We start from the raw sequence: 23,341 nt of genomic DNA on the forward strand, positions 1-23,341 counted from the left end.
TAGATCACCTGAAGCCTAAAACCTAGTAAAAAGAAAATAATCAAGAGTCAAATGACAAGAAAAACAAAATTTGAGATTCCTACAGTGATACTCCTACGATTGAGATACTATGAAAAATGCTTCAAATATAATTTTGGGTATTTTTTCGGCTAATACGTGGAGTATTTGAGACCTAAAACTTCCACAAATACACCTCAAAGTTTTGTATGGGCCTTTTATGGAAAATTCTTTGATCTCTGTATTTTTATGCTTCCCGAAAGACTACTCGGCTGTTCTTGTAGTACTGATCGAGCAGACTTCAGGAAATGTCTAAAGCAAGGCACCAGGGAAACAATTGAACTTGTCCCGCATTGGTGAGACTACGCTATAAGCAACTGGGGTCCATACGGTATGATAGACTGTAGGAGGTATCTATAGAGAGACCGCAAAGGATTAAAACGGGTCTATGCGTGGATTATTGGGCTACCAGATAAACCTAACCTAACCCAACCTATTCTTGTAGTATCCTATTGTATATGTAGATGCGTTAGGTAATATTTTTCAGAGACACCTAATTTAGAAATGTGCAAACTTTAACTACGTGCCTGGAAACTTGAGCGGCCACCTGAAATGACACGAAAATTTTGTTTATTAATTTTGGTATCAAAGATCATTAAAAATAAATTGCAGAAATCTAAAGAAAGTGAGTTTTGACACATCATAACTTAATGACAAAAGTGTTAGTATTAGAGTCAGTAACAACAAAATGATAAGCAAGTTTTCCCAGCACCCAAGGGATCGTCTTGTGCGATCTCCAACTGCTGCGTAGCAAATTCTTATGCATGAAAGCGGTTACTATACCCCAATTTCTAAAGAAAAGTGGACACTTTCAGCAGTTAGCATGAACTCTACAGCTCAAAAAGTTGAAACCAACAACAACAACATTATGTGACTTTTTGAAATGACTTTAAATTCTCTTTATTTGCTTATCTGTTTATTTACGCACTTCGCTTCATCCAATTACTATTTATTTATAACTATTGAGTCGAGTCATAGGCTTCGATTTTCACAAAAATAATAAATAAATAAATAAACGGTGCAGAAAAAGCAACTGTGTGGCAACATGCTGAATGGGAAAGTGTGAAATGCGCTCGCCGGCCGATGAATAGCTGAATTTCTATTCATGAAAAGTCTACAACAACAAATGCAGGCAACACAAGCAACCGGAGCAGCACCTGTAAAAGGAAACATTTGTAAATATTTGTACAGCGCTGTCCGGTGCAGTGCAGTGCAGTGCAGCGTCAGTGTAATGTGACTGTCATGTTGCAACAATTGCAACAAATGCCACCACATATGCCGCATAGCAGTTGTCCATAACTATAATGGTTGACAATGGCAACTGTTTTGCTTTATTATTTGCTGCGCTACGTATTTTTCGACCGCACAAGTTGCAAGCAGTGATTGCTGTTGTTGTTGCGTGTTTTCTTGGCTCAGAAGTGTTAACAAGGTGAGCGAGCGAACGAACGAGGACAAATCCACGCCAGACGAATGGACAAATAAATCGAAATTAAATAGATGTCGCAAGGAGATTCGGGTAGAGACAGGTTATATATTTACACAGACTACCAAAGGAGTAGTTCGACAGTTAACAAAGAAAGTTGTTTGGTAAATATTTAATTTTGAGTTGTGTTAAGTTCGGCAAAGCAGTCCGACGTAGCAATTAGTCAAGTCAATAGGCAAATAAGATTTTTGACACTCTAGAAAATATTGTATCAGCAAAGCATTAAGTAGAGTTCAGTCTTATGCAAATAAGGCTTGTGCTTATGAATGAAATATAGCTTAGACGGAAATGTCAATTCAGGAGGAGAGCCGCGTGCGGCATGCACCAAAAGGAAGCTCTGTTTGTTGAGCAACAAATTTGTTTACTGTTTTTATTAAAATTTTTTGCTACAAGCGACAGGCGTAATGCTTTGCTGGTTTTGACTTAGTTAAGGCAGGTTAGGTTCGTGAATAAGAGCTAGTTGGAGGCCAAGATGAGCAATAACTGAGACAAAAAAAGAAAACAGAGAAAAGCGGCAACAAATTTGCGATGTCGTCAGCTAAAAATAACCAGAACCGTTAAAAGTAAACTGCAGTCGCTTCTCGGTTATACATTAGAACTTTTGGAACACCTGTAAACACTGAAAAAATAAAACTGCGGTCGTCTAACTGGCCATTGGGCTTAATAACAGCATTGGAAAACGTATTTGATTATTTTCGGATACCGTGAAGGATGTCGAATCATAACTTCAACACTTAGATTTAACCAAAAGTGATAATTTCACCAATATAACGGTGTTTTACAGACTGAAGCACCTAATAAGCTCGTCTGAAATAGTTTTTTCAGCACTTAAAAAAAGATTTCTCACTTTTGCTCTTTTTCTCTCGCTCTCTCATTTTCTCTCTCTCTCTCTCACCTTCTCTCTCTTTCATTTTCTCTCCCTTCCACTCACTCCCGCTTTCTTTTTCGCCGCCCTTCTCACTCGCTCTCTATAATTTCAAAAATATATGGTCCAAGCTTTTATTAGACTCGACACTCTTAGAGAAACTTATTATAAGTTTGAGAAGAGATGTATATCTGTGTCCAGGAATATAGCGACCGATATTCTCAAATCTCTCGTTCTTTTTCTCCCACACTCTCTTTCTCACTTTCTTCTTACTTCTTACAATTTTGGGAACAGGTGGATTGTTTGTATTCATAATTTCTAGGAATATATGATGCAATCATTTATTGAACCGAAACTGCAAGAGAAACTACTTAAAATTTTCGGAAGACATGTATGCCAGAAATATATGGTTCCAAACTTTGATAACACCCGACTCTGCAGGAGAAAGTTTTAAAACTTTAAGTCGAGATGCACCTTAATATAACTTTTCAGGAGCATATCGACCAACATACTCAATCTGCCTGCAAATTCAGCACTTCTGTAGTGAAATCATCAACTTCATATCTCTTTCCCTGTTAAAGACAACCTATAGGTCTACCGAAAATTCGACTCTTAAAGACTAAATTCTCCTGGTCTCCGAAATAGAGTTTCTTTTTAGACATTATAAGATAAAAATAACCAAGACTTCGCTTTCAGATTGCAATGCTAAAGCGGAAGACTTTATCAGCTTCGACGTAGGAAGAATGAACCTAACCTCATCGACAGGAGTTTTGACAATTTAATTACTTTGAGGGTGACAAAGTATCTGTGTAAATCAACAGCCATAAGATCTAACTATACTCAATAAAAAAGGAGACATCACAGCAACTGGGCTAAGTTTGGAAAGACCAGAGCTCATTTCTTTTAACGTATCTGAAGTCCAAAATATGTTTTTTAAGATACGCTTAGTCAATCCCAATTTACTTCCGGTACCTTAACTAACTCTACGACCTACTGTTCCACCACAGAGGGAAATACCACAACCGATTGCCAAAGCGAAATGACTGTGAGATAAATGATGTACTTCAATTTTGCACTCACCTTCCGCAAACCACGCGGACCCTGCACTGCACTCAACTGAAATTGAACTGCAAAGCTGACATCAAAGTTCACGCAAAACATTGATCGACCAGCGCGTGGTGTTGGTGAACGCGCGATGGTGGTGACCATCAAATGGACAACATAACCAACGCCAAGCAAGGTATTACAACAGAGATATGTCCAGTATGGACAGCGACTACCAAAGCGTGGTCCACCTGGCTCCTTTGGGTTGTTATAAATGTAAGTGAGATGATGTCGTCGTGAAGTTCGGCATCAATGACGCGCAGCACACAAGTCCGACAACAACAAGCATTGCAACTAAAATAAGAAGCTCACTGCAAGCGGTCAAACAATGTGCGCACAACAATAGTTCGACAAATGATGCAAACTGGCGGTGCTGGTGGCCCCAAACCCATGCGCCGTGGGTTCCTGGTGTTCGCAGTTCGCGTAAGCAGTGCATGTGAATGGAGATTGGCGCACAACTTACTGGCGGCATGAAGTGGACTAAGCGCAAAGTAAAGAATGCTAAAAATATGAGCTGAATATATGGATATTATGTGAGACAAACGTGCCGATCTGTGCTGGCATGCGGATCTGCCGAGTACCTTGAATATGTAGCAACAACAAACAAGTTGCTAGTAAAATAATACCAGTATGGTGTACGTACATATAGACACAAACACTCGTAAAACATTGTTTGTAGATTAGTTAGCTGCCATGTGGCAAGTGCCGCATCATTGCACGACGATCAGTTGTGTCTGTATTTCCAAACATTCTGCCGGAATTATCCAGCTAAGGCTTGTTAGCAGCCTCACAGCTGGAGCTGTTTGCTTCAGGATACCTGGAGATGTATCATCGCTGCATTGCTTCTTTTCCAACCAAGCAACCATTGTTGTTCTGCTTGTTTTTTGTATGAAGGTTGAGTTGGTGCGCAATGCCGAAAGTCTCAAATTTGTTATTAATAAATGACAGTATTATAAATGATCCTTCAAAAGCGGGGCATTGGCCAACTGATCGACAGTGATTTGCCAGAGTTGAGCTCTGTTTTTCCTTACTTTTTGTTGTAATTCAGAGCATTGAAGAAAATGGGCGGTAAGATAAATTAGTTCAAGGAAAGATTTGGTGGTGAGTTTAAATTTTTTTGATGGACAAGCTACTATCGAAACCCTGCTTCATGAAAGAGGCAGCGAGAATGCTGCGACAAAAATTAACTTCCGGACGATAAATCGTCTACGATAGTCTGAATCTAACTAGGGATAGTTGTATCAGTAGGGTTGATCTATCTCCGTTCCGTTCCCACAACTGTCGGGTATAATAAACCGGAGCGATCTCGGGTTTTTAACCAGCCAAGGACTGTCAGCTCGACACCATTCCTCGAAATTACTTCAGGAAGGTTTTCAGCCGCTACAACAACAAAAACAGCTCTTTCTCCTCCATGGAGAATATTTTTTGGAACAAGGACACGTGGAAACTCTCTCCTCTCTCAACTGCATTTCTGAAAACTTGGATAACGAGGGATAAGTGGTTGGGAAGAAGTCGCTGGAGAATAGACGCAATGTGCCTTATCACGCATGGGTCGAAGCTAGGTTGGAAGGTTGAAGGCGAAATTTTCTTTAAGGAGCACTCCGTCAATCTAAGCTTTAGACTACCGAACCACTGTAATGTTTTTCAAGCAGAACTGGCTGGTATAAAGGTGGCGGTAGATGGTATTGCTGCGAAAGGTAACTTCTTTCAGGGATAACAGAGCGTCAATACTAGCTCTAAGCTCACGAACTGTGCATTCTAAGCCAGTCACGGAAGGTCAGCCCTCATCAAAAATAGCATGAAGTCACTTTATAATCAGATTCGTTTGAGTGCCTGGTCATAGCGGAATTGGCAATTTCTGGCAGCTGTGAAGTCGCTGACCCGCTTTGCAGGACTTCAAGATCTTTTCGGCCTAGAGCAGAACGCAGAAGACCTGCCAAGTTTCTTGGTTCGAGCAGAGTTTGCGGTTCGTAGTGGTTCTTACTGTCACTGTCCAAAAAGTTTTCATGCAGTAATGCTATAAATCTTAGGATCTACCTCTTAGCTTAATCTAACCTACTTAAGCCTTAAGATTTCCAATTTATCTCTAATGGAACCTCAAATATCATACAGACTGTTGGAGATTGACTAACCGATTTACGTAGTTAAAATACGGTTCGGCTTCGAAGGCAGTAGTTTCTCACTTTTCTTGACAATATCTTCACATGTGGATCATTTGGCAAGCGTAAAAGATCAAGTCTTCAGATGAGAAGTGTTTAGGATGTAAGAAAAGAACTTCAGTTAAATTAATGATAGCAATCTATAGCAGTCTTTTTCTATCGATATGTTTAATGAGCACTCAGCCAGAGTTTTTTAAGCATTTATAACGTACAACCGATTGAGATTCATTTATTGGTCCTGGAATTGCCAGTCCTTAAAATATAAAAATTTAGTCTTTAAATTGTGTGCAGTCAAAACTAGTTTTATTGTGGGAACGCAGCAATTGATTTCATTTAAAAAGATCATAAAAGCAACCTTGCAGAACATATTATTTGATTATATTGAGATTCTCACACAAATGAAGCGACACCAACAGTATTTCGCTCTTTCCTAACCAGTTAGACCCTTAAACTATTCTATTCTATATCCACTCTCCGCAGACTGTTGGAGCGTAAAAGTCAATGTGACAATTAAAATAAACATTTCTAATTCAATGAGCATGGCTAATTTAAAGAAAGAAAATAAATAAACATATACATATACACCAGATACTATATATACATATATATTATGTATGGTAAATAGTATAATAGTAATAACAATCGTAAAACTGGAAAATATTTTCAGCTTCAACTAGCTATAGACATTCAAGAATTATAGTAGGTGTGTCAAGTTTACGAAAACCCCAAAAAATAGTATAAAAAAAATCAAAAACAAAACGTGAAATCGACATGCTAATAAGTGGCGCTAACTAAGCCGCGCTTCTATACGTGCCCATACCGACTACAAGCTTGTCGCATTTTCGATTATTTTCGGATTGTTTGATATGCGCCGCTGCGCATGCGCATTACCAAAAAAACGTCGTGAAAAGCGGCAAAGCTTGGCCGCAGGCAATTGAGTATTTCCTTAATGTTCAATATGTCATAAATAATATTTTTATGCATTTTTATGCTTTCGACTATTTAGTTATACCGTCATTTACTAATTCATATATATGAATATGTATGACTGAAGGCTAGTGCTAGTAATTTGAATAATTTGCCTTGTTACTAAAGCTATGGCTTTTTTATATTTTTAAATTTTACTAAATAAATTGCATTTTTACACTGAAATTTTCGAAAAGCTTCCTCCACCTGCTCTACAACGAACCAGTCCCTATATGGTCTGTTTGAGCGTAATCGGCAGGCAGTTATCGTTCCGCCCGATAGCGGTGTCTCAGAAGTTTAAATATTATGCTGGTTTTAATATTTTGTAATATTTTTTGTTACGAGTTAAAAAAAGTTATAGAAACGTAGACCAAATGATGGTGAGAGCATGAACTATTTTTGACCTTGCGACTTACCTTACCTAGTATTTTAAGTACGTCGACTTCAGCCGCAGTATTTGTCTTCTGATTTAAGGTAAGAAATATTATTTTCACTTTTACGACTTTTGGCTTGATTTTGGACTTATACATCAAGGGCTGGAATTTGGAGATACAAGTTATTCTTCGAACGTTTTGCTCAAGTACGTTTGCATTTGTTTTGGGGTCTAAATTGCACCGACAACTGAACTTATTGAAAGATGGCAACTTGATAGCTCAGTCCATACCCGAAATGTCGGATCTGAAGAGCAAACTAAGTCGGCAAGTGACCAACTAAGTATGTACGAACCGCTAAACTGAGATCTTTCCTCAGCTGAATTGATTTTTCTTGGGCAAACTGCTGCACAGGGAACTTGAGAGTTGGTGCTTACCAGTAGAAGACTCCACGTGCGACTTTCGATCAGACATCTAACCTAACCTAATTTCCAGTAAGAGTCCGTTCTCAAATAAGTGCTCATTTTCAAATCAGTTCTGAAGTGAAGTTCGCAATATATGATTTTTTCTTGTAGAGTAGACTCAGAATATCAAATTTTTTTGTCAGCTGATTTCCAGTCTTATAAGCTCTGTTTGAGCTCAGTTTGAGCGATCTACAGAGTGATCTGGAACTTAAAAGTAGCTTGTATGTCTGCTGAAAAGCTCGTATATCTGCTGAAAAGCTGGTCCTATGTTTTTGGCACTAAAAGCTGTGCTCTGAAGGTCGATCAGTGCGTCAGTCAAGCTGCTGTTTCATGATTTTTTTGGAATTTCAGGATCCAGGTTTCAAGTGTGGCTTCTTTGAAAGTTAAGGTGCTGTCTTTAATTATTTGTGAATAAAACTTTGTTCTAGGACTTCAAAAAATGTATGACTAGGATGTTGTGTGTCAGCCAATTTTGTCGGATTAAAATTAAAATGCAGTTTCTCAGATTCCACAGGCTCTCCTTCAAAGCTTTGTCGAAAAATTAACATGAATCTGCTGTGGAAAATTTCAAAATTTACATCTACTTTTTTTGTTGGAGCACAAAGCTCAAACAAAGTCTTCAAAACAATCTATTTGAGCAACCATAAACCAAACTTATTTTAACATGTCACTAGGCATTCCTTGTCTCAAAACAAACTCGTAACTTATTTAATAATATGCAAATTTCGTTTGAAACAATATGGTAACCCAGTGATATCTCAATATTTAGGCAAACACGAAACTGTCAACTAATGGAATGTGAATGATTAATGGATTTACGCACAAAACCAATTATTAAGTCACCTTTGTATGTGTATAGATGTGTCAAAGCAATGTCCAGACATTTCAAATCAAACCAACTAAAATTGTAGATTAATCACAAAATTCGGTTTGATTTCGTAGCACTCGTCTCTTGGAGCCCATTGGCTAACAACTGAAAACTTTAACCAAAAAAAAACCCGAGACATAGCTATTTGTCGTATAATTTACTCGTCAAACTGATAGTTGTGGCGTGTTTACAAGCCGCGCTCAAAATGAGGTCGCAGCTTGTAGCAATGATAAAAAAGCTTAGGAAATTACAACAACTTTTACGGTTCGAATGTCGTGGCATTATCTTTTTCAAATTTAGCTTTTCCGGCTGCTAAATTAGTTTAAAATGTTTTCATCTTCCTTTTTGGACACTCAGACAAAATTAAGTCATCAACTCTTGTTGTGACATATGTACGCATGCAACATGCCACATATGCGGGCACGACAACCGCGAGTGACGCATGTTAGCTGTCACATTTGAGCGTCCATTGCCGTTGGAACGCGGCTCGTGCTGCACCTCCAGCTAAAAATAAATGTGCGTCTGCTTAAGGTGCAGGTGTAGCCATGCATATTTTTGTCTCCGCAGCGGCCATTAAGGAACTTTCCGCCAAACCGTGTCATGTCAGCTTGTTTTAACCACTTGATTGGTATGTGCCGAGTCCAAATTCATGTTACTTTACTTATCTTTTACTAAAACCGCTATGTACTGACTTCAATAAACTAATATTATTAATTATTAACAAAGTTTTCAAATATTTTACTAATTGAAAAATCTTGTTTGAAGCGCTATTTCTTAGTAGGCTTGTTATGGCATTCGAAATAGCGCGATTTATCAAAGTATAGACAGTTTTAGTTAGTAGCTTTAGCATCTCTCTGCTGCCTCCTCTTCTATTAACAATTAAGCATTGAAATTTTGGCTGAGCTCGCGAAAGCTCGTCAGCGGTTTATTTTTTTGGCAAACTGATGTCAGTATACATATGTACATATATGTATAATATTACTAAAATGAAATCAAGAGCTACTCCATTTAGACGTCTCTTGTTGAAAAAGGCATTAGAGTGCCATTCCAAACCGGATTTTAAGGCGATTTGGATTTCAAGTCTTTATTCAGCTTACATTCTTTTTTGCTGAATATGTGCTGAGTGGTCTGAAAACGACTAGTATGGAGCTCCAAGTCTACACTGCTCACAGAAGAATATGTTTTTTCGTTAAACAGACGATAAGACCGAGTGTATCCAAATGATTTTTCATATTCCATTAATTTCCATAGCTGAATATAAGCTGAATAGTTTCAAAAGCCTAGCACAGAGTTACATTTGCCAAACAGACGATGTGACCGCATGTACCCGCATGAGCTTCCATATTCCCTTATTTCTCTTAGCTGAATATGTGCTGAATGGTCTGAAAACGCCTAGTATGGAGCTCCAAGTCTACAATGCCTACAGAAGGATATCTTTTTTCGTTAAACAGACGATATGATCGCATGTATCCATATGATTTTTCATATTCCATTAATTTCCATAGCTGAATATGAGCTGAATAGTCTCAAAAGCCTATCACAGAGTCACAGGCCTACACTACAGACGATGTGACCGCATGTACCCGCAATAGCTTCCATATTCCCTTATTTCTCTTAGCTGAATATGTGCTGAATGGTCTGAAAACGCCTAGTATGGAGCGCCAAGTCTACACTGCTCGCAGAAGGATATGTTTTTTCGTTAAACAGACAATATGACCGCATGTATCCAAATGATTTTTCATATTCCATTAATTTCCATAGCTGAATATGAGCTGAATAGTCTCAAAAGCCTATCACAGAGTTTCAGGTCCACACCGCCCTCAGAAGGATACATATGTATATATTTCGTTAAACAGGCCGCATGTACCTGCTTCCATATTCAATTATTTCTCTTGGCTGAATGCTGATGCTGGAAGGTCTAAAAAGTTTAAGATGGAACTCCAGCTATATACCGCCTTCAAAACTATAGATACATAAGTATATCTCGTTAAACTGACGATATGACCGGATGAGCCTGAATGAGCTTCCATATACCCCGTTTATTCTAAAGCGGAATATATAAATGTGTGTTCATCCATGGTAGGCAGAATAGCGACCAGTAACATTTTATTTTACATTTTCAACGAACAAAGGCTTGATTTGACTAGAGTTTGATTTGAATTTGCTCAGCTCATAGATCGTAATATAGATTGGGGCGCTTACTCAATGGCAAAAAGGAAAACCATATCCCTGAGCGAAAGCTAATAAAAGCTGTCGCTTCCAGTTTATTGACAGCAGCCTGTAGTACCGTTAGGCGATTTCAATTTACAGATTAGCATGTGCCAAAAAAGCAAAAAACAAAAAAATAGCAAAAACTGCAACCATTTCAGTGCAATGCTATGAGGCAAACGCTCATTGTTGCTGCCAATTGCAGATTTTATCTTGCCATACGACATGTCTCTCACTCTACGCTGCAGCCAAAATTAGTTTTGTGACATTTTGGTTAAAAATATTTTTTATTTGCCACCTTTTCTGCAGGCCTTTTCCCTGATTGGAGAAGAAATAAAAACTGTTATATATATATACATATATACTTATATAAGACTATATGCAATTATATACATATCAATAAGTATGTATGTCCACATATCTAATTAGAGCGCACTGTTCCAATTTCATTACCACAAACTATCTAATTTCAAAGTTGATAAGGCATGACAACAATGCACTCGGTGTTCTGATAGCTCCCATCTGTCTCAATTATTAGCTTGTGTCTTATCAACAATTCTTGCATTGACACGTGCTTGTCTGTAGCAACTTCTGCGGTCTACGATTGGGAATAGCACTAGATAATAGGCCGGACTTCTAATGATTTTTTAGGACACCTTCAAAAAATATTAGTCTGTTGGACCTTTATAAAACTTTTTTACTTCTTTGAAGATTTTTGACTTTGACTTTGCCAGGTTCGAACCCCCGATCGATCGAGTTGTAATCCAACGATCGATCGGTGACTAATAAGTCGAGGCGAAACTCCCAAGTTCTCAGATTTAGGGAGCTCATTGTACGCTCAAAAAATATTGTTGGTGAAAGAGCTGAGACGAAAAGAAAAATAGGGAGGAATAGAATACTGAAGTGTTGTCAACTTTTCAAACATAATTCCAATTAGTGGTGATTGATTTTGATGTATTCAAAACATTACAAAGACGGTGAGTTGAAGACATTGCTCGATGAGGATCCGTGTCAAATGTAAGAAGAGGTTGCTACAGCATTGGCGGGCACCCCCCAAATCATTTCATAGTAACTACAAGCATTGGGAATGATTCAGAAACATGGAACTTGGGTTCCCTATGACCTGAATACCAGGAGCGGCACGAAAAATTTACAACCGTGGACCTAAGGCGTATGTAAATAGGAAGTCCTACCCCAACCGCTATATTCCTCAGATATTGGACCGTCCCATTATTATTTGTTCCGTTCTACTCACAAGACCACATCGAAAATTGGACTGATTCTTGGATAGCATAACGAGATGGAAAGTTTTATCGTAATGGTATTCGAACTTCGATGGAAAATAGACCGAGAACTTTTCTTGACCTTTCAGCAAAAATCAAAGTGGTAATCGGATGTGATATTCCTTGCAAAATCAAACAGAATCTAGAGAGTTCACTTGGGGAAGTTAGTTCGAACTTTCACCCAATGCCAAGTGTCTCTATAGTACGTCTTCGAATCACCACCGTCCCTCAAAGAAACACGTTGAATACGCGGGCGCAAATTACTTTAAGTGTGGTCAGACCCTAAAACACCACTTGAACATAAGTACATATATGAAACCAAGTGTAATCGTACACAAGAGCAGATGTTTGTTTTCGTAATCGACCTGATTTAAAATGATTTATAATCGCAATAAATAATTACAACATTGTAAACAATTCTTAGAAATTCACAGACAGTCACATTTATAGATAGAATCGGCCGACAGCTAATCAGAACCAGGTCCACAAATGCAATCCACACATTTCGGTATAAATAAGCAATAAAGTTCTGTGACAGCAACAGTTGCAAAAAGTTCTCAACTCTTTGGTCTACAAACTACCCGTAAACGAGCAATATGAAGTCGCGTAAGTTCATTAAAACCAGCCGTCTTAGGAGTATTTATTGAGTTGTCACTTTAGTTTTACTTTTAGTAATGTGCCTTTGGCTCCTGATAGCCGCGGCCTGTGCCTGCGATCCCGATAGCGATGGCAAGCCGGTGTGTCCGGCAAACTCAAGTGGTACGACGTACAGAAATTTCTGGGATCCAACACGTTATTGGGTTTGTAATGGCGCCGGTGAGCCAACTTCGGAACGCTGCCCGAGTAATACTGGTTATAGTGGTACCACCAATAAATGTATACCATGGAGCGATTGGGTGTGGGTACCACCATGCGGCAGCGATTAAGGATTGCTCAATATAAATTTGAGTGATCCGATCCAATCTTACCTTTGCGCTTGTTGCTTTATCTAATTGAAATTTATTGTGTTTGTTGCTGCATAAATTTTTGTAAAAAATATTAATAAATAAACATGGTTTTCTGGCATTAAAAACAAATCACTAACTCCTTGATAAACTATACTGAAACTCAACTTTTATGTAATTCGGGGAACATTTATGTAAGAAGTGGCAAAGTCATTCATTTATGTCTGGGAGAAGCGGAGTTTTAGCGTCGCTATTCAGAAAACCTTGAATAGAATGTGCAGAGGGATTTGAAGTCCGGATAGTCGCTGTAAAATCCAGCCTTATATAATTTGTATTCTCATACAACAAATCCTTCTCTAAGCGAACACTTTAGGAACGGCATGTAAAACCTTAGCTCACATTAAAATTTCTACAAAGCTTCATTTCAGTTTCCCTACTCGAAGCAAAGATTAAGGCCAAATTACTTAAGGGTATGCACTTGGAACGATCGTTTGCTTAACAGCAAAGGTGTACTTGGCGAGCTAAAACTCAAGCAGTCATCAGCAGCAGGATCGTAATAAGACAGAACGAGGTCAGTCAAAGCCTAATTTATGCTTCGAACGTCTCGGAATATTAAATAAGGAATTCGCCGAGTCTCTCCTTTCGAAAACATATTGCCATAGACTTTTCTGCCAGCCGAAACATTGTAATGTATTGTTATAAGTTGGATGACTTCCAATCTAAGCGGACAGGTCACTTATGAACAAAACATGGACTTAGATAAAATAATGAAGAATTTTGTAATGGAAAGATGTTTTTGGTTTTACTAAAGAAGAATTTATTCAACTGAGTATCCCCTTCATTTCCTATCAAATGATTCTTAACTGGCGTTGATACATCAGTAATCTACTATATACGAGTAATCTACAGATATTGTTGCGCTATTCTGCTTCGTAGAAATACGAATTATGCAACTCGTGCTGACAAAAGTTACTTTTTCCTCACATTTACAGCGGTCTTAAATAATAATAATTTGCAAATTTATGGAAGACTCGTAAGAAGATAACAGAGTGGTAATTCGATGTGACAATTTTGTGTAATATTTAAATAAAATAAATCATATTTGTTGCTATATTGCTTATAATGTTATCACTTTCAAGAATTGCGCCGTGGTTTACGAGTGTACGGGATCCCGAATGTGAAAAAAAAATACTTATTAACAAGTATAATAATAATAAAATGATATTTAAAAATAGTTTTGAACTGACGGGACTACTTTTTCAAAATCCCGAAATTTCGGGATTTAGAAAAATTTTACAAAGCTGAATTTTTAATGCAGTGAAAACTAAACATAAATCATAATAAACGAAAATTTCGGGATTTACAAAAGTTTACCAAATTGGATAATTTTGACATTCATTCCGAGTACAAGGGATCCCGAATACAAAAATATTAAAAATATGTTCGAATATACTTATTAGCAAGCATAAACATAATACAGTGATATTCAGGCATAATAATGAATTCACGGTATAACTTTTTTTCTAAATCCCGAATTTTCGGGATTTGCAAAACTTGTACAAAACATGATTTAATACAGTGTTAATTTAACATAATCCTGAACTAACGGAACTATTTTTTTCAAAATCCCGAAAATTCGGGATTTATAAAACTTGTACCAAATTTATTACTCTTAATTGATTGCGGAACGCATCTAACTCGCTTCAATTTGTCTTAATTAGTTACGAAAACTATTAAGCTTAGAATATTGGTATAAATGTAAGAATATTTCCTCATCGCTAAACTAATTGTACGTGTATTTGTGCCTAGTAATGTACGAGTATAAGCGTATAAATTTAAAAATAAAGTATACAAGCTAATTAGCATATAACACAGCTTTGGGACATATCCGCTCCGGCGTTTTGTGGCCTTGTGGCAAACTGTCCAGTGGCTACGACTGCAGACAGAACGTCTATTTTCCGCGCGCCCTGCCCCTCTCTCTCTCCTTCTCTCCCGATTAGCGCGCTACAAAGCATATTGCCTGTGGCCCATTTGTGTTAACAGCTTATTGACTTGCTACTAACTGTTTGACTAATAACCAGCAATCGCGCGCACTATCAATTATCGATTACCAACAACTACTGAATAATTGCTAATGAGCAGAGATAACGCACGAAACAGTACGCCATGAAAGTGTGCATACAACGGCATAAGAGCTAAGTATTGCTGGCAAAATGAAGACGATTACTATAATTGGTCAATTGATTGTTGTTTCCGTTTGCTAATTGATTTTACAATAAATCCTAATTGTGTGTATTTGAGTGTATAGCGACACTTATGTGTTTGGATTGTGAAAAGAACGGTATGGAATTTAGCAGTGAAAAGCACTTGCAAGCAATTTGTATAAAAAATTGTTTGCAGTGTACAATTCTTGCCTCAACGCTGAAGAATTTTGCTAACATGTCTTCTTTGTTTCTCACACTCGTTTTCCCTTCATGACTTATCAGCAATAAAAACATATATTGTCAGTAGAAAATTAATAGATAAAGTTTGTGGTTGCAATTTCTAATTGCAGTGGGTGAAATTAGCGAAATGAGATGTTGGAAAAAATAGTAAAAATAATTTTAGAGTTTGCTGATAACAGATATTTTCATTATTGCAAAAAAACGCAATTTCGCGAATTCACTTTGTTCAACATGCCTCCCTACACGCCTTTTCTAGTCGATAGAGGTTCTATTGGTGTCTAGTGCGCAAAATTTCCTATAAAAAGGGCGGCAATGCAACAGATTGTCACTCGTCGCAATTCTCGCTTTCAAAGACTTTGCTCGCTCAAAAAACTAAATCAGTAAAATGAAGTTCGGTAAGTTTGAAGATTTTGCGGAAAAGTGAAATATTTTGTGGAAAAACTTGCTTAGAGTGTAGTGAAAATTTTTCTATAAAAAAATTTTATTTTGCAAAAAAAAAAATAATTTAAAATTTTTTATCAAAAAGACGTAAAATTGTTTTAATAATATTAAAACCCATATAAAAAATATTTTTAACAAAAAAATTTTAAAAATAATATTTTTTACCAAAAAAAAAAAAAAAATAAACCGAAATATTTTCAACACAAAAAATCATAGAAGAAAGAAATTTTACAAAAAAAAACTATACATAAAAATATTTTTAACAAAAAAATCATTAAAAAAATATATAAATCAAAATCTTTTTAACAAAAATTATACATAAGCAAAAACTTTTTCATAAAATAAAATACAAAATATTTTTAACAAAAAAAAATAAACAAAATAATTTTTAGTCAAAAAAGTATATAAACCAAAATTTTCTTAGCAAAAAAATTTTATAAAAAAAAATGTTCAATCATAAAAACTCATAAAAAAGTATTTTCAACAAAAAAAATTTATACAAAAATTATAACAAATATATTTATATTAAAAAATAATTTAATTTCAGTTCACTAACTTAATATTTTATATTAAAAAATTATTTTTTTATATTAAAAGGCTATTGAAAAATCACAAATGTTTTTTAAATATACATACAAATTTATTATTAATAAAAATGAGCAGAAAAAAATGTTTAAAATATTGGGAAAAAAAAATTAATGCAAAAGCAAAAATATTAAAATTAAAAAAAATTATTACTAAAATTTAAAGTTAAAAAATATAAATATTTTTTTATTCAAAAATATATATATATCTTTATAAAAAAATGTTTTCATATTTTTATTTACATTTTTTATATTAAAAAAAAATATATATTAAGAAAAAAATTATATAAAAAATATATATTTTTATAAAAAAAAAAATTAGAATTACTAAATTCAAATATATTAATTCCATTTCATTATCCCAACAGTGTACGTACTCGCCTTCGTCACCTTGGCTTACGCTGTCGCAGTTATAGCTGACTGTGATCCCAATGGTAGCGGAGAACCTACTTGCAATTCATCAAACGAGGGCGCTATTTCACGTAACTTCTGGGATCCAACACACTACTGGCAATGTAAAGATGGCAAAGCTATACAAGTTGCATGCGAAATCCTAACTGGCTACTCGACCTCTGCTGGTAAATGCGTACCATGGAAGGAATGGGATTGGACTGATCCATGCGCTGCAGCAAGTGCCTAATTACATTTGGCAACGATAGACTTAATGGATTGATATATTGTTCAGCTCAACTCAATAAACTATGTACATAAACACAGGCTAGTTATGTGAGAGTTTTTCTGTATCTCTTTCCCTCGCTGCATCGTCTGTATCGCTCCGTCTCTCTCTGTGTTGTTGTGGCACAAAAGTTGCTTTAAAAATTATAATATTTCGAGTCCTTATTTGGCTACTTCTTGGTTCGATATATAGAACAGAACTGAAATTGAAACCGCAGAATAGGGAAGAGAAATTCATGGACACTGTTGTAACCCGTTGAAATACCCAAAGATTTATGGCTCTAGCGAAAGTAAAAGAGCTCAAAAGGAGTTAGGCTTTAAAAAATACTGCTTACGCTTAGTGGGTCAGAACCGCGGGGTGCTGCGAACGCTGAATTTTTGTCTCCTCGTTAAAGGAGAACGAGGGCAACGGGTTGACTGACTCTATCCTACGGGCTTGTTTATTTGGGAGATGTAGTTTTGATCAATCTTTCGTCGACACATCAGTTCTTAGTCTTCTGAAGACCGCAGTGCATGCATGCGAGGTATAAGAACCTTCGCCTTCGGAATAGATGGAGTGCAACTGCAGTCCTCTATTTACAGAACGGTTCCCACACACAAGCCTTAAAGCTTCGCGGCCGCTTCCTTCACCCATAGTAGTGAAGAGTTGAGCTCCCATTTTAGCACCTTGACGCCACTGCTCGGGTCTCCAGTCAGTCTTGCGAAGAGTGAATCCAGCAGTTTCAACTCTCCATTTCTTCCCCAGACAACTTCACACAGCACTGAGCCTCAGCGCAAAATATCGCTTGTCGAAAGGCACCTTCAATTCTATCCACTTAGTCATTCTTCGTTATTTGTAGCGAGGCGACTGTAAACAGCAAAAACAAACCAAAACAAATTTCGCTGCAAAAAAACAGCAAGTACAATTCTAACAACTGCAACAACAGCAATAAGAAAAATGTAACAAACATTCTTGTTTTCGCATATCAAGATCATTTTTGTTTTCAATGTTGACTCTTAACACCTTTGGAGGTAAAGAATTCGAATTGGTCGCGCATTTGACGGGCCCAGGCGCACACTGCAGCCGAACAACCGTTAGCGACAAAACTTAACTGGCGAGCAAGCATTGCAACTGATCTGCCGGCGTTGATAGCGAGGACACGTCGAGTGTGGTGTGGTGAACATTATTTGTAGACACTGTTCGTTTGTGTCTTTTTTCGTTTATTTTTGCAGGTATTCAGGTGTTTATGGGTGTTCTCCCGCGCTTTTGAGCATACAATATGCTGAACTGCATATCCGGAGCACAGATCTACAAGCGCTCATACATAGTTTTTCATGTAACGAAGTAACCCATTTTTGGTACAAATTAATAGCGGTTTTATTAGCCTTTCTTCAATTTGGCATTGGAGTGGCTCAAGGTGTAGATGTTGATTGTGAATCAACAGTAGTTTTTGGTGGTGGTTACATTATTACAAATTCACCACATGAGTACAGTCACAATTCACACCATCTTTGGGAAAATGTCTCCAAGCTCCACAACAACGGTTTTGAATACTGTCTCCAGAACTTGTAAGAAGTCTCGAACTCTCTCTTTAATAAAGCTAACTGCCGAGTTAAATAGTTTTAGTGAAAGAACGAATCACTACTGCAAATGAAAAAGAGAGAAACAGCTGCCCTTTGCGTGCCTATTAGCGTTAATACTAAAAACTTAAAGTGGGGTTTAGGTTAGGTTAGGTTAATCTGGTAGGCCAATAAGGCACGCATACCGTAGTCTTGTCAATGCGGGACAAGTGCACCAAAGATGATCCATAGTTTACCTTGTGCTCTGCTCTGGACATTTCCTGTAGTCTTCTCGATATATCAGCCCTATCCTGCGGGCGTGAGCCACCACCGGACAGTGACCAGTTAGTATTCCTCAAGTAACTCGTTCCATCGAGTTTTGATTTTCTTTACCATGCTTCTGTCGAGGTCGTTGTATAGACAATGCTTGGGTTTCCCAATGTTGATCACGTTTTTGGATGTTAGCCACTATTCTTGGCAATCTCATCCACTATTTCATTCCCCTCTATGCCTTTGTGGTCTGGCATCCAGTGGAAGAAAATTTGCTTACTTCTGGCAACACTTTCCACTGCTTTCCTGCTTCCCAGGACACTTCTCTCACTTCGATATGCGATACGAGGTTACTGCCTTGATCGCTGTTTGGCTGTCTACATAGATGTTGACTTTGGATTTGCCTGCAGGTGCATTAGAGATCAGCTCCGCGGCTTTCGCTATACCAAATACCTCATCTTGAAATTTAGGTTATTTAGGTTTTTGAAACAAAGTGGATTCCTTCATTGACTATTGCGCAATCTACTGCGAGGTACGCAAATAAATCTAATCAATTTATGAATATCTTTCTGATGGCTGCAAATAGACTAAAATATATCAACTGTGGAGAGAAAATCCACTTCTTGCCAACACAGATGTGTAGAGAGAGAGCTTACAATCACTCTAGAGTCACACCTTCTTCGCCGGCACCCTAATAAGAGGGTCAAACATAAAGAGGTGCAGGAATAGGAACGAAAAGCAAGTGTTAAAAATACATTTCCCCAAAGGACTTGAAATGATGCCCAGAATCCCGCTCTGTTACTGGGTTTCATGCTTCTGTCGAGATCGTCGGTGTATCTAAACTACTAAAGAAACATTTGCTTCAGCAATCTTCCTTCCAACTTAGTATGACTAAATAGACTCCATAGCGACTCTGTATCTAATTCCACTATTTGAGCTCGATACTCGCTAATGTGTTTGAATGAAACTTGGAAATCAGATAATATTTTTGAATGGGATCTCGTCTCAAAAGCAAATTTAGGGAGACACTTGGTATTCTTTGGCCAAAATCAGCTAAATGTTATGGACTTTGCACTATTGAAGATATCAATGAACTGTATAGAATCTCTCCATGCTTAGAACTTCTTTAAATACAGTCCTTGGAAAACTTATCAGAGTTTTCTCTCTCGTTAGACTTAAAAAATTTTATCGTTGTTGTCCATATGGTTGCCGGGACTATCGATTAGTTGGTACGCGATACGCTTGCTTGGTTCTTAAGGCCCCCATAGCGTTTTTCTCCGCAAAAATCTTAAACCGCTGAAATGTGTCAGCTTGCCACAAATTAATCTCAAATTCAAATATATATATATTTTTTTCAAGTGGCAAGCTTATCATGGTGCTACAACTTAACTGATTTTTCTGCAAATATTTACACGCTTGCCGTTGCACGATTTGTCAGTGCCATGTGTAAGCATGTAGAGTTCGTAGCCAATATCGATTGTGACTAGGTCAACTCCTTGTCGATGCACAGTTCATTTGCAGATTTCCAATTACAATTGAATTAGAAAAGACCGCAATTCGGAGTCACCCTTAATCGGTGTCGCTGCGGTCGCACCGCTGTGGTGTTGCCATGCGAAGCTTGGTAGGCGCTTTGGTGGCATTGGTGCTTTTTGGCCCGCTATTGCTGGTGTCATGGCCGCTTATGTACGTATTGTTGCTGCTGTTGTTAAACGCTTATCTATGCTACTCATCTCGGCATAGCGGTATTAGTTTTTCGCGCGTTCAATTGTGCTTTTCAAACCGTTACCACCATTCAGCCGCCTTGCTGTTTTCGGTAATGACGTTCAATGCACTTTAGACTTGACTTTGTTTGGCTACACAACGGTGAGTCCGTGTGAGTGAATAGCTGGCTTGAGCGAGCGCGCGTGCGTCATTTGCCAATTGCCAGCCAAGCGCTTTGTGCCGCTTGCAACATGTGGCACTGCTGTTGGCATGTGAATGTCATGTCGATCGCAGTGACACGATCCTTGCACGTCCAAAGCGCACCTTCCTTGCTGGTGGTGGCTTACTTTTATTTTCGTTTTTCTTTCGCGCACTTTTTGCAATCGATAAATTTACATAAGCAACATGTTGCAATTTGGCAATAGTAACACAAAAGCTGTGGCATACGAAAAATACTACAATTTTCCAAATGCTTATTCGCATAAGCCGACACATTAACGGGACGCAAAGCATGCCGCAACACGGTCTCTTGAGGATTTCGCGCCGCGCGCCATTAGGCGCAAGTGGCATATTTAGTTTGCCACATGAAATCTCCCTCACGTTGCAAGTGCAATGAAGAAAGTTAAGTAAGTGTTAGATATGCTGACTCATGATAGTTCCAACATGTTTCAGGGTGAGATCCGAGTTATGCTGAGCTTCCTAGCCCTAGCATACAAACTTAGAGCAAGAGTTGTTGGGAAGCAGTATATGCAGGGTTATATCGTAACTCGAAAGGTTTAACTTAGCATTAGTTGTTTGGTTAGTAAGTATTTAATCCATGGAGCTCCAACGTAAGCTCAGTTCCAACTTAATTAAGGAAATATCAGTTCAATGATGCACAATTCGCTCAAGTCTTGATAAGTCATCGAAGGAATCTAACTACAAACTACTCTTGCTTAGTGGCTCCTCGCCCAAATACGCATTAATTAGACCTAAATTCAACTATCCAATAGAACTTGATATATCATCGAAGAACTCACTTCCAAACTTCTCTTGCTTGCGACTAATCTGCTTTTAGAACAAGCTCCTACCAAATAAAAAGCTCTGACGCTGAGATTCAGTTTACTGAAGGGGAACTTGAATTCATGAGACTGAAATCCGGCCTCAGCACTATCGGTCATATTGATGTTGTTCATCGATCAAATAGGGCAGAAAAGGAAAAAGGCAAAAGTACTTCAGGGGTTAGTAATAATTAATTAATAATAATTAATTAGTAATAATAATAATAATAATCCAAGATTGGGCTATAAACCTAGCAGTATCTAAATTTAGCAAAGATCACAACCTAGTTCTAACAGCAACAGCTGAAATCGGTGTAATCAACAAAAGTTGTTTTAAAAATATTCGAGATCATTTGATCGTGTCAATTGCAATAAAAATTCCTTCACGTTTTTGTGTTAGGGGGCTAATCGCAGCATGATCTGATTGTGGACGCACCCCTTATATATTGTTACGATACTGACGACAAGTTAGACCTTTAGTGATTCTTTTAGATTCCTTGTTTCAAATGACTAACTACCCAGGCTTACTTTCTTCGCCATTTTTCGTATGTCATCACTTGACTTCTGCTGGATTTCCTTAAACTTAAATAACGGAGCTCTATGGAAATAATAATACCGTTAATAGAAGAGATACGCGTGTGTTTGTCAGCAAGTTCCAGCGCTGCATATGCCTTTTCAAAACCCTTTACACACCTTAATTGTAATATAGGCCGCCTTTCTTTCGACGACTCTCTTTAAAATCACATACTTTCTAAAATATACGAAAACTCTTCCTTGAACTCTTTCCAGAGTTGTGAATGTCCCCATTAAAAACACACATTTTTTACAAAATGTTGAAAAAATAAAGCGCATTGTTCCACAAGCCACCAAGTGGCAACGGTATATTTGTATTGCAGCTCGTCAATTTGAATTGGAAATATATTTTACGCGCCAAATGTGGCGTCGAAACATTCCTGTCACTGTCACCAAGAGCAAATGAGCATAGCTGTTTTCGTCCGTTGGTTGTCGTTTTCATCATTCAACAGCCAATTATTTAACACCATCACCAAAGACATAGAGGGTGACAACAACCAACCAACGCGGCCAAAGCAACGGTGCCCACAACGATAAACGGCACGTCTAAGAAAAAGGCGCAGAAAAAAGCGAACACAGCGGAGACATACTCGTAGGCTCCACATTTGGTTAGATGGACAACAAAGGCAATGAGGTTGGTGCAACGGCGCAGTGAAGGTAACAGATCGCAGGCTGTGGCAGATGGTAGCAATGTCCTCGCAAGCAGCCAACGACGCCACACAAAGAGTAGAAATCACGATTTTTCCATAGAAATGTTCAGTGGTTACAACATGAGTTTCATGATCATATAAAAAGCGCTTGAATAAAATGTAAAAAAAAAGTAAATAAATTGCGAGGCAGACGACAGCAAACGAAGGGAAAGAACGGTATAAGTGAATGCGGTGTATAAGTGGGCGGGCGACACGTGAACCGGGCATATTGGACGCCAAGTGAGCTTGACAATTAGAATAAATAAACAACTCGCACTTTGCTGGTGGCTTGGAATTCAGCGTGTCTGTAGTGGCGTCGCATTCAAAAGGAAAAAAGGTAGCAAAGACGAAGGCGTTGAGGCCATTTGGGAGCGTGGTATATAGTTTTCGTAGAGTTAGTATTTCTCACCAGGTTTAAGAACAGACGGTTGGCAACTTTATGCCAAAAACATGGAACGATGTAACGGGTTTGTTTTGGAATTTTGGAAAGGTGACGAATTTAAGCCTAACAAATAGTCCTATGAACGAGTTTGGGATTGCTAAGCATTCTTTCATCTCTGAAACCAAGTTTGAGGATTCAGAACTTTAGTCTATAAAGCCGCTCAGTCTAATT

At 37.8% G+C, this 23,341-nt stretch overlaps 2 protein-coding genes across 3 annotated transcripts; both read left to right on the forward strand.

The window, feature by feature from the left end:
* Nucleotides 1-12,346: 12,346 nt before the first annotated feature.
* On the forward strand, nucleotides 12,347-12,904 carry LOC126761294 (uncharacterized). 2 transcript variants are annotated; one of them, XM_050477343.1, is made up of 2 exons: nucleotides 12,347-12,434; nucleotides 12,489-12,904. In XM_050477343.1, the coding sequence occupies exons 1-2, from the start codon at nucleotides 12,425-12,427 to the stop codon at nucleotides 12,752-12,754; spliced, it is 276 nt and encodes a 91-aa protein (XP_050333300.1). In that variant the 5' UTR covers nucleotides 12,347-12,424; the 3' UTR covers nucleotides 12,755-12,904. The 2 variants fall into 2 exon arrangements, with proteins under 2 accessions (XP_050333300.1, XP_050333301.1); XM_050477344.1 differs by having other exon boundaries at nucleotides 12,370-12,434; nucleotides 12,501-12,904.
* A 2,619-nt stretch (nucleotides 12,905-15,523) lies between these two features.
* Nucleotides 15,524-16,962, forward strand: LOC126761293 (uncharacterized). Its single transcript, XM_050477342.1, has 2 exons — nucleotides 15,524-15,611; nucleotides 16,610-16,962. Exons 1-2 carry the CDS (start codon nucleotides 15,602-15,604, stop codon nucleotides 16,879-16,881), a joined length of 282 nt encoding a protein of 93 aa, XP_050333299.1. The 5' UTR covers nucleotides 15,524-15,601; the 3' UTR covers nucleotides 16,882-16,962.
* The last annotated feature ends 6,379 nt before the right edge of the window (nucleotides 16,963-23,341 follow it).

The sequence above is a fragment of the Bactrocera neohumeralis genome, chromosome 6 (assembly GCF_024586455.1).
Source record: "Bactrocera neohumeralis isolate Rockhampton chromosome 6, APGP_CSIRO_Bneo_wtdbg2-racon-allhic-juicebox.fasta_v2, whole genome shotgun sequence".
NCBI classification, from domain to species: domain Eukaryota; kingdom Metazoa; phylum Arthropoda; class Insecta; order Diptera; family Tephritidae; genus Bactrocera; species Bactrocera neohumeralis.